The following is a 12,353-nucleotide window of genomic DNA, read 5'->3' as shown; positions in this document are numbered from 1 at the left end:
TATTTTTCATGGTTTCATTTAAAGGCATTTTAGCAGCCAGGCATTTGGATAAATTTAATCCCAGAGGGAGGGATTAACTGCTTTTAAAGCATGGGTTTTGAAAACTGGCATGATGTCATGCAGAATTCAGACTCTCATTTTCTCTTATTATCTTAATGGAAAAATTCCCTCGCATTGTATGTTTTGTTTTTTTTTTTTTTTTTCTTCAGCAGCCTAATGGTGATATTGTGGTGGTTGACTGGTTACTGTCTGATGTCAGTGCTGATATTAAGGTATGACAAGGATGCTGAAAAGTTTGCTCTATCTGGAACAGGCTAGATGAATAGAAAGCATCCCACAGGTTAATTGTGGACTCGGTAAAGTGAATAGCATGTATGCATTGAGTACCCTGCTTAGAAAAATCTTATGCCTGTAAATACACTGTGTAAACTAATAAGGCTAGAGTTCTGACTAGTTGGGGGGGGAAAAAAAAAAAAAAAGGAATACGAAAACCATAATTGCACGGGAGGGGGGGAAATGTTGAATTGGCCTTGGCTGACTTCCTGTATGCAGGGAATTTCAACCCAGGACTGGAGACATAAGACATTAACAAGAAAGAGAGCCGTGAGCAACTGCTTCCGAACTCCTACAGGAGGAGACTGAAAACTAGCGATCCCCTCCTAGGCTGTGCTGTTCTGCCGTAGGAGCGTCCCCTTCCTGGGGATGCTGAGATCTGTGTTCGTGTCTAGAAGGTACAGTCAGGCGTATATCCTCAAGGTGACACCTAACTTACCTAAGGGATAAATTGTCCATAGACCAGGAGGAAAAGAATTTCTCCCCTGCCCTTTCATTCAGTTTCTGGTAACTCTTTGTAATGTAATGCAAATTTATGAGGCTTTTGGCTTTTCAGCTAGCACAGACTAGAGTAGTGCCACTGACTTAAGCAGAGCAGTACCACTTGTCACTAGCTGAAGATATCCTCCTTCGGCTATAGTATTCTTATTTCCCAGAAACATTATAGGGTCATTGTACAGGAGGGGGGATATCTTGCTTTGACGCTGTGCTGCAGATCGCTGGGCTTACAGGATGCAACTTGGCTCGTAACCCTCTGGCAGGTTTGTGGTCTGGTAGCTATGCTGAAGAGCTTTGTAGACGGTAGCACTGCAGAGCCTTGCTTCACTTGCTGCAGCCTTGAGGTCCTTTTGGCTCAGGTGGCTCAAAAGATAACCCTGGGAAAGGCTGTGAAATTGGAAATCGTGTGAGCTTGCCACCAGGGAAGGAGTTCAACTGGTAGTAAGAAGGGTTATCTTTAAAAATGTCCTTCTCTGATGGGTTGTGTAGTTAGGAGGGAGAGTGCCCAAGGGTTTGTTTTGCCTTGGGAACTTCCCAGCATGTGGAAGGATGTCCGAAGGCTGAGGGGTTACAAATACAAAATGTGGGTGGTTGGTGCCTCCCTTCCTCTCTGAGGAGTGTCTGTCTTTGAACTATCTATCACTAACTGTGCCAGGAGAAGGAATTGAGCACTGATGACCCCAAAAATGCACTGAAGCCCCCGCAATTCATAGGGGACTAGAGCCAATAGCACTGTTTAATTTTCCAAATTGGCTTTCTGGGCATTTCGGAGAAATGTATTCTGCTACTTGTTGCTGAAATGTGTTTTATGCTGCTATGTGCAACAGATACAGTCCTGTTTGGGCAGCTGCCACAGGGACAGATCGCGGCTCCGGCTTTCTTGTTGCGATGCAGCTTAGCCGTCCATCTTGCCTTGCTGAAGAGTCCCTTGGCACGGCAGAGAAGCGTCGGAGGGGTGACGGGCAGCTCCAAGAGCAAGCAGGCACTGCTCCTGCCCTGCCCAGGGACACAGGGCAACCTTCGGGGCAGCTCCGAGGAGTATCCCTTCCTTCTGGTACTGTACTGCGCTGCTAGTGCCTGTCTAGTTTGTTGTTTTGGCCACTACAGCTGTCTGCATGTCCTCCTTTCTCTTGAATATCTGTAACTGGCTTATTTTCCCTGCCCTTACTTCTGCCCTTAAAACGTGTCAGTGAATAATTATGTGGTATAAATCTCATTCAAGGCTTTTCTTCATGGGGAAGGTCAGTGCTCCGTTTCAGTACTAGCATTCTTTGTTCTTCTACCTCCACTTTTTCCTCAAAGCAGTATGGTAGCCTAAATATTCCAAAGGGAGTGGTTCAAACATAGGCTTCTGTGGGGTTTTCCAGCTGATATTCTCACATGAGTGTGTTTTGGGGTTGGTGTGTTTCACACCCCCGCCCCCGCGCACAGGGGAGATAGGAAGGGATGCAGAAGTAACTTTGCTAAGCCCGAGCCCTGTGTTATTTCTGGCCTGCTGCTCTGGGCTTTCAGGAACTGTCACGGGATGCTCTTATTTTCAGAACTATTTGCAATGCTTCTTATTTTAGCTTATTCATTGTTGCTTATACTGAGTTTCACTGTTTGGTCTCTAATGGAAAAGTTAATATGAATCTCAGTTGTGAAAAAAACACTTGAGACATACATTCCTGCAGACTGGGATAAAGAAAGCTGTCTTGGTTTTTTGCTGGTGTCTTGTTTGTTTGGTTTTTTTGCTGTTTTGGTTGGTTGGTTGGGGGTTTTTTGTTAGTTTGTTTTTTGGTTATTTGGACAAAAAAAGTAGGATTCTGATGGCTAACGGATGCTGCTTAGGAAAAGAGTTATGAGAAATGGCGTATAACATTAAAGGATGGGATTTCTGCTTCCAACACTCAACAGGGCAAACGCTTTCTAAACCACAAGCTCTGATTCATCATTTGATCCCTGTGATTTGATCTATCCCTGTGATGGACCAGCCCTTCATTAATTTGTCTGACTCCTTTTTGACACAGTGACCTGTGCTGAGGCCCTCCAGTTATGTGCTTTAAAGGCAACTCCCTGACAATTTCATTGACTGCTCCCAGCCTTTTCACCGGCAGAAATGATGAAAACTTATTTCTTATTTACCTTCTCTGTGCCATTTGTGATATGGTAGGTGTTCCTCTTGTTTTTGTTCTCTGATTTTTCTGAGATTGGAAATTTCCTTCCCTTGCAGAGAAGTTGCTTCCTACCTCTAATCATCATTTTACCTTTTTCTAGTCTTAAGAATTTCACTGTTTCTGAGATAGACTGGCCGAGTACTTTGTATTTATGTGTAATTTGTGTTTATGATTGCACACTGATGTTTGGTTTTGTTGGTTTTTCTTACCTACTTTCTGTAATTATTTCACTTTTTTTGATGACTACTGAGCAGCAAAGCAGCATGGCTTCCTTGCCCATGAGTCTCTGCTTAAGAACTTTTGCTGATTCACGAGGCATGTCTTCTTCTTCTGTTCCAACATTTCCTACATTTCAAAGTACAACATCTTTTTTTTTTTTTTTTTTTTTTTTTGTGTGTGTGGCATCTGAGGATGTGGTATTTGGGATTTCGGTTTACTCATGATGCTAAGAACAGTTTTTAGACTTCAGAAAATCAGTCAATGCCTTTGCCTGCAGAAATTAAGTGGTGGTTACAGAAACAAACTTTGTCCAGAATAGAGTACTTCAACGTGCTTACAGCAGGGCCAGAATCAGGCTGAAATCTTCAGACTAGTTGAGTCTATTATGATCTATGCGTTGACATCCTAGATTGGCTTGTTTCCCTCTTATAAACAATTTTAAAGAAAATATTGTTACTGAACCTCATTGGCATATTTTCCTTAAGATGAGTTTGTTTTACAGTAGATGCTTGCATCTTTCAAATAGTCTTAAAGTGACAACATGCGTTGCTTCTATAGCCTAATCTAATTTGCCAGTTCCGAAGCGCAGAGTCAAAATTCAGTGTTGCTAGGCTTTAGTTTTCCAGTTTACCTACATTGAGATATTTTGGCTTGTTTTTGTTGTTCAGGCTGTCTCTGTTTTGTCGCTGTTCCTACGCTCAGCATTGCAGGTTTCATAATTCGGGCACTTTGCATGCGTGTTTATCTGCGTAACAAACTCAAGGACAAACGTGGCATGCTGTCTAATGCCTCAGTACATATTATCATGTAACTGTTAGGAAACATTGGACTTGTTGCATGTGACCTGGTATTTGAACAAAGCAATGAAAAACAGTATTATGAATAATTTTTCTCAGAAGTCGTTCCTATTCTCTTCCAGGGACTGGCTGTAGGAGGCTTTCCAGCAACAGTCCTTTATATATTTCCTTCTATGTCTCGGATGTATTATTTGTAAAATTACATGTCAGATCTACCCAAGCATCACTAAGCTTTGTGTTGAAACAATGTAAAATACCAGCCTCTAAATGCGCTCTTTAATTACCATTTCCTTTTTTTTGGAGAAAACAGAGCCAGGAGGGGAAAAAGAAGTTTGTTCTTTGGGTGTCTATTGCAATTAATTTTCTTTTTTATGTCCCCCAAGGTCCCTAAGACACTTAAGAGGTGTCATGATGTCTGGCTTATGTGAACCATCTATTAAGCATTGGCAGCGTGAGTCACAAAATGTTCTCCGGTGCAGACCAAGGCTCCCATCATGTAGATGAGCGCTTGTGGACTTTGGAGGCTCAGTCCAAGTTCCATAACCTGCCCGCCTGCAGCCTCCTCCTCTCTGAAACACCTCTCGATGGGCTCAGACTTTTGTGTGGTTTGCTCTCTCCCTCGCTGGTGCTCCAGATAAAGCTTGTCAGGGTGTGAAGGCAGTGGCACAAAAGCTAATAAAGGAAGACCTCGGCCATCCATCACGGTTACAGACTAAACAGTTCTGTATTGTTGAAGAACTAGCCCCCTTTTGTCATAACAATAAAGAAATCACTACGGAACAAAACCAGTGATGTTTCCATTTTTTAAGGAATTTTTTAAGGGACTCTCACTCTATTTTCTGTGTGTGCCAAACAAAAAAACGTGTGAATTAAATCTACCTGTTAGATTTAGATTTGCAAGAGGAAGTTACCAAATGAAGCGACTCATTTGGGGCTCAAGCACTGGAAGGATTAAAACTGAGAAGACGACAAAACACCATGGTGATAGATCTTATTCCTCGTGTCATGAACAATACTGGGATTCCCGTAATGAATGGTTTTGAGAAAATCTCTCTGATCACTAATGCCCAGGCTCTTGGAGGCATGAAAGACCTGCTGAGAGTTGGCAGCTGGACCCAAGAGGAGAGAACGATTCACAGTCAACACTATTCCTCTCTCTCCATGTGAAACCAGAAGCAGAAGTGAGACTAAGAGAAAAACAAGATGCATCTTGCCTGTTGCCTCTGCTCCTGCCCTGTTTCTTCTTGTTTTCAGCTGTAACTTCAGCCTTGAAGGCAGTTTCACGTGAAAGGTATTAGCCCTTCTCTACAGAGTCATGTCAAGTTTAAACTGGGTAAAACCCTGGCCTCCGTACTTACTGGTTCCTCTATCTAGAGGTTCCCAGCTGTTGCACACACTAATGCAAAAATGCCAAAAAAACCAGTTTTTAAGGCTTCGACTTGCATATTTTTTTCCATGGATGTTACTCCCTTGCAAATGCAGAGGCGCACTTTGGGCAGAAGTTGGGGGGATATGTTATTGTCCTTTACTTGTACTTTATTGCAGCAGCAGGGATTGCCCCATGCTGGAGGGATGTCTGTGGGGCCGTGACTGTAGCGGTCCCCAAGTTTCTGCACTTGTGGGGCATTTTCTTGTATGTTCCCCAGGATCTTCCCAGTTGCTGTCAGGTGTGGGCCTGGTACTGCCGTGAATGTGAGCAGGGCAAACCTTACTGCTGCTAGAGAAAAAGCAGGAGCATCTGGCTGAGAAGATCCTGGGGGAAACTGTTCATTTTAAAATCTTGTTCTCTGGCTTTTCATGGGGAAAGAAACAATTTGGTCTGTGTTTCTTTCTTTCTGTCACTCAGTGGCTGTAGCACAGCACTGTAGTATTTTAACATGCAGATGTCATGAAGACTTCATACAAGACAAAGTAAGTATGGCTAACAATTTATTATTTGTATTATTTGTAAATCCTCAACCTAAACAGACTCATCACCTAAATTGTCTCAGAAATAATCCATCGCCATTTTGCAAGTATCAACCTAGTCACCTGTAGAAATCATAAGGGAAATTGCCTGCAGGAAGAAATGATGGTATTACAACCATCATTTTTGTTTGGTGGGGTTTTTTAATGTTTGTTTGTTCTCTTTTTTGTTTTCTAAGAAGTGTGTGCAGGGATTATACTCACTTCATTCTCAGAATTGCTTGTGGACAAGACAGGCAGGCCTGCTGGGGACTCTCAGGAGGCCTATTTTTATTGTTGTGCATTGTTTTTCTTGGTTTAAAGTAAGAACCTGTTTCTGTGAACTAGCGGCAAAATATGATTTACAGGGAAATATGTTGCCTCCTAACCCCTTTGTTGTTACTAGTAGCTATTGCAGATATGAAGCGTGGGACATTGAAAGTAAAATAAGATGTCATCTGCTCTGCATTTTTTGCTTAGTGCTGTACGTATGCCCATAAAGCTTGTGCCCACCTCAGTAAACAAGTATGTGTTCTATTAACTTGTTACCATATGTTGTTCCAGAGGGTACCTCTATAAACGTTTGCAAATTCAAGGACCGAGTGTGTTGATCTGATTGAATGTGACAAAATTCAAATGTGTTTGTACCTGGAGAACAAAACCAGGTCATTGCTAGCTCTGAATTTTTTCTTCTTTCTCCTTTAAAACAGTTGTTTGCAGGAAAAAATAATACATGGCTCTCTGGTCTCTGAGGTATGGAGCATCCTACTATTCCTCTTTAACAATAGTCTTTCAAATAAATATGCTGCGTATTGGCTCAGCCAGTGAGATTTGTCACACATACACATGCAAAATATATTTGAAAGACTTATCTGTCATGTAAGTTTTTAAAACTATTTCCCCTCATTGTAACTTTCTGGCAATTAAGACTACTGATTTACACGATAGCGATTTAATCTATTGTCTTGAGAATCAGACGGATGTGACGTTTGGTCTTTATCTTTCCTTTTAAATGAACAAGAGTTCCTGGCTTGTACAAAAACAGACCAAAGCCATTCCAGTCCTGTCTTCTGAAGGAACACGGGAACAATGGTGTTGTAGGCTATAGGTGGTAACCGGAGGAGCTCCTTGTTCACGTGCAAGAGGAATCTCGCACAGAAGAAGGTACATTAATTTCTAATTAAGCCAGTGATAAAATTATAGAGCGTTACATACTGGTAGACCTTATTTGATTGTGTTCTGATTTGGTAGTGGCACCTGCTCTATTAGAATTGGGGGAAACTTCAGGTCTGCAGCTTAGAACAGACTGGGAGGTGGAAGGGGGCTGAAGAGAAAGGTTTATACCCTGTCTTTTTTTCTTTGCCTGCTTTGTAAAACTGAAGGGTTAAAAAGAAAAGCAATATCTGATTTGGTCACAATGACACAGTGCATGCACTAAAAATACACTAGCAAGTGTGTAATCTGAGAATAATGCCTATTGTTTTCTTTACCATTACTCTGTAGTCACATTCCCATGCAGTTGCCACTTCTGAGCTATCTTGCAGCAGTAACAGCCTTATGTCAGATTGGCATTTGCAGCATTATATTAGACTGAGTTTTATAATAGATCTTTCTTTTCCTGCCTTTTGTAAATAAGGCAAACTCGATGTTTGTTTATGTGGCTGTGAATTGGACCTACATAATTGACATCAATAAGAAGTGTGTGTCTGTAAACTGAAATCAGAATTTGTCTTTGCAAAATGTATTCTAGTCTTTAATTGGAGGGTCTTTTAGAGAAAGGCATGTCTGGTCTCCTGGCATTAATATATTAAAGTATGGTATATTTAAGCCTTTCTAGTTGCTTATATGATCACTGAAATTTACTTGCTTAAATGGAGCTCCCTACAGCTTTCATCCATTAATGGCTAACGTCTTGCCACAAAATGCATCTGTAATTCACCATCTGCATGACACTCATAACCTATTATTATTTTTAAAGGCCTGGCAGTACAGGAGGTAGTTTATAGACATATGGAGAGCGAAAGCTGACATTTTGGTTGTAGAAAGCAGGAGGCAATGCTAAAACTGATTTTGATGAATGGAAGTTTTCCCTCAGGTCTCTGATCTCTGCATGATTTCCCCCCCTTTACTTCTTGCCCCTTATCTCAGGCATATTATCACCCTGAAGTCAGTGGATTATAAGCATGTGGTTATAATGGTCTGCCAGCCAGAACTGTTGGCTGCTGCGAAACCTATATATTCTGTCCCTTCATGGATGTTTGGGCAGGACGCAAACCTCATGCAGCAGAGATGACTTCTCCTGGAGTCAAGTTGGCTGATCCAATCTAGTGTGCTTCTTCATGTCAGGTTGTCTGATGAATAATGCTGCCTATTGAAGGGCTTTGTGTGTGCAATGTATTAACTCAGGTAGATCAGGATGTGTGTGTATGTTGGGTTGCATTTTCTGTGGAGGTAGCCCACATTTCCCTGCAACGAGCAGTGAAAATAGGAATAAAGAACGGTTATTCTCCTATGTTGCCTATTTAAAGAAGCATAGGTGGGTAACCAAATTACTGTGAAAGTCTGCATGGATTACGGCTATCTGAAATGTTGTAGAACCTCAAAAATAACTTTATAAAGAAAGGATAGAAAATAGTGAGTTGTTGTGAAACAGACTGAACGCCCCAAACTAAGCATATTCTAATCTCTCTCTTTCTGAATTTTGACAGATGCTCCTCTTGGCAGTGCTGCTAACAAACCTGCTGCTGGCCACGGTAATATCAGGTAGGAAAACATGCTTACTTTCCTGGTTTCTAGGAGCTTGAATATGTTTTCACTGTTCCTTTTGTAAGATTCCCCCGCTACCACCTGCTTTTTGCCCATCTAATCCTGCAGTCCTGGCTTGGGCAATATTCTCATCATGCTGAAGCCATTGATAAAGTTACTCCTTTTGTCTCTTTACCTTGCAACAAGCACTATGTTGGGTCACAAGGAGTCCCTGAAGTCAGTGATGTTTGGCTGAACAAATTATGGGGCTTTGCTACTGCCCTATTGATTTTAATGGGATTGCAGGCAGGCACAAATGAATGAACGCACAACATTCCTCAAAGGATCAGGACTGAAATTACCCATGTGAGGTTTGGGCCAGTAGAAATAAAGCAAAAAAACCATTTCACTAATGCACATAATAAAAAAAATCTGTGCTTGATCCTATGGAATGTCATGCCAGGCATACAGTCTGCCTAGAAGCTAGAGCTGAAGGTCCAGGGCATGCAATGATCAATGGTGATAAAATCCAGCCGATAAATTCCTGAACTACAAAATTATTGTTTTACGTTGCGAGTTATGTTGTGTTTTGGTATCCAGGATCATCAGGTTCTTTGCTTCAGGAGTCATCAGTTTCCCGTTGCAGCCTTTTTGGGAATGATCACATCAAAACTTTTGATGGTTCTTTCTACAATTTTGCTGGGGACTGCAGTTACCTCCTTGCTGGGGACTGTCACAAGCGCTCCTTCACACTCTTAGGTGAGTCTGAGCAAGATACCAAGAAGTAACAAATGCAAAATATTGTAGGGATGTGGCATTGCACTTGTGCTGGGTTCCATCACCGAGAAGAAAAGACAAACAGTTGTCCTTTGTCAGATAGGATGGACCTCTGCATAAAAGGATCTTGTTTTTCTTTGTTTGGTGTTTTTTTTTTTTTTGAAAGTAGGATTACTTCTGAGGAAACACTGTCACTTTGGCTTCTGTTATCCCTTGGTAATATAGCTTAACTAAGCTGCCAAGGAATGGAGATTTTCTTACTGGCTCTTCTAAAGAGGGAAAGCGAGACCTTTTTTAATTTTGAATATGCTAGGGGAATGTGGCTGTTAAAGCTGAGTACAGGAATAGGAACTACACAACCCTGTAGAACTAATTTTACCTGTTTGCTAAATTCCCCCAGTAAGAAAAATCCCATCCTGCAGGACAAAAGGCGTTTGAATTAGCATGAGCCTCTGCAGTGTTATTCTTGGGGATGGGCAAGAGATTATATGAGAACCAAAACTGTGTATTACTTTAATACCAAACTCTTCTGGTAGATATTCTTATACTCACTAATAAATATTGTGTATTAGTCATAGTTCAAGATGACTTTTTACTGACTACAAGTAAAATGAAATAAACTGATCCCATCACTCTGAAAAGGATCCATATACCAATTTAAATAATTTTCTTCTTCTACTTGAACAACTTGATACAAATTTTTTTGTATATAGGAGAACCCACCAGCATATGTGAAGTATAAATTGATTGCAGTATTTTCTGTGATCTATTAAATCTTTAAAAAAAAAAAACCAAACCACCAAACCATCAGGAGCAGACACTTTATGTTCATATTGGGCACATAAGCATGGCATAATCTTTTTTTTGATTCCTATCTTAGTATATGTGTGTGGGTGGACACCTGGCTGTGAAGTGCAATCTACATTGTTGAGTAAAGTGTCTAGGTCTGTGCAGAGCTGGAGGTCCAGAATGAGTGGTGCACTGCACAAGGAGCTGCTGTAAAGTCAAAGCTAGACAACAGGCAAAAGCAGAGAAAGAGCTATGTCTGACCCCCCACTCTCTTCTCTCTCAGAGCTTAAGAAAGTTGTCTCCATCTCAATGTGCTGCTCCTTTTGAAAAATTCAGAGGGAGTTCCCGCCCCGAGTTGGATAGCCAATATTGGCATCCACCCCTTAAAGACCAGTTGAGATGGTTAGAGGGCTTATCAAGAATGAAGATATCCTGGCTCAGTTCTTCCACCAGTTCAACGGATTCAAACCCCTTCCCTTACCGCTGATCTATGGGTTGTTCTTGGGAAGAAACTAGGAGAGGAAAGAGCAAGGCAGATCATTGGGCACATCTCATGAAAACTTCTCCAGTGTGCGTGGTAGGACGGAGAATTCACTGGCTAGAGACAGTAACGGGGAGAGTGTGAGTCCACAGCCAGTGCCAGGTCATGTGCCTGCCAGTGGCTGATGCCAGCCCTCATCTTGGGACTATCTGTCCATTTCACGTTAAACAACTATGGGATAAATAGATAGATGGCTTCTGGAAAATGTTAGATGGTATGCTCCTAACCCTGCATTGTGTACTTACAAGTTGTCCCCAGTCCCAGAACTAACAGTATATGCTTATGTCTCATCTCTTCAGGTGACTACCAGGATGGGGAGAAAATTGGTTTCTCTATGTATCTTGGAGAATATTTCAATCTTCACTTCTCTTTAGATGGAGGTGTGATGCAGGAAGACAAAAGGTACCTGTGGGAACAAGTATTCCAGCAGAAAAAAGACACTGATGTTTTTTGTGTGTCATGTTCTGAGAAATTCCTATTTTTCTTCACAGGGTTTCCATACCTTTTGCCTCCAATGGCATATTTATAGAGAAGGAGGCAGGTTACTATAAAATATCCAGTGATGAGCATGGCTTTGTGGTGAAGATTGATATCAGTGGGAATATTCAGATACTCCTTCAAGAAAAGCACTATAATAAGACCTGTGGGTTGTGTGGCAACTTTAATAAATTTGCTGAAGATGACTTCAGAACTCAGGAAGGTAAGACTATGACTAACTGATTGTATTTTAATGTATGCTCTGCACACTTTTCCTGATGGGTGATTCAACAAAGGTTTTGCTGATCCAGCAAGATGTTTCTATAAAACCTGTCACGTACCTCATCTTGGTGTGCTGAAAAGCTGTCTAAGTTCTTTCATCTTCTGTTCTCCTGAAAGGAAATTGCTGTCACATCTCATTCCTCAGCAAAGCCCAGAAATCTGAATTTAACACTTTTAGAAACCTTGAATCTTGAAATACAAAGATAAAGCTATGGGCTAAACAATGTGCAATATCATGTGTGGGGAGACTGACTAGGAGAAGACCCAGTAAAAAAGATGTGAGGAACGCTTGTTGATTCAACTTCTAATTTTTCATAAGTTAGACAAGTGGGAGTTGCAATAACAGAATAGTAAATCTTGGGGGCTGCTACTGGCAGGTTTGTACTTGGATTTGGCATGGGATGCTGTTCCATAAAGTGGTTACATTTTAATGACATTTCCCAGTCTATATGCACTGTTGGATTGGAGGTGTGCCTTATATCACACTATAGGGAGAAACAAGACTGCTTTTGCTGCTCCATACACCTTTTTTGCGAAGTCTGCCAGTGTGGGTGAAGACTAAGAGTTTTGGAAAAGCCCTGAACATGACTTTGAAGGACTGATCTTGATTTGTGGTATTTCAGAGTGTCTTTTAATTCTTAGCACTTACCTGAAGAGGTTTAGAGTAAAGTTAGTTAATACTTTACATTATCAATTTAACATATTAATGTATGTATTAAAAATAAATGATACAGAATATAGAAAGGGAGACAAAGAAACTTGGAGAAGAGCCTAGCAGGGCTCTAGAGATGTGTC

At 41.3% G+C, this 12,353-nt stretch overlaps 1 protein-coding gene across 1 annotated transcript in view; it reads left to right on the top strand.

The window, feature by feature from the left end:
- The first annotated feature begins 6,984 nt into the window (after window positions 1-6,984).
- Window positions 6,985-12,353, top strand: part of VWF (von Willebrand factor) — a 144,822-nt gene continuing 139,453 nt past the window's right edge. Inside the window, exons 1-5 of the mRNA XM_069806803.1 lie at window positions 6,985-7,111; window positions 8,656-8,710; window positions 9,293-9,451; window positions 11,099-11,201; window positions 11,291-11,499. Coding sequence (XP_069662904.1) covers window positions 8,656-8,710; window positions 9,293-9,451; window positions 11,099-11,201; window positions 11,291-11,499 — 526 coding nt within the window. The 5' untranslated portion in view covers window positions 6,985-7,111. The remainder of the gene's footprint in view (window positions 7,112-8,655; window positions 8,711-9,292; window positions 9,452-11,098; window positions 11,202-11,290; window positions 11,500-12,353) is intronic.

The sequence above is a fragment of the Haliaeetus albicilla genome, chromosome 19 (assembly GCF_947461875.1).
Source record: "Haliaeetus albicilla chromosome 19, bHalAlb1.1, whole genome shotgun sequence".
In the NCBI taxonomy this organism is placed as follows: Eukaryota; Metazoa; Chordata; class Aves; order Accipitriformes; family Accipitridae; genus Haliaeetus; species Haliaeetus albicilla.
This window is presented reverse-complemented; position numbering and strand designations above follow the sequence as displayed.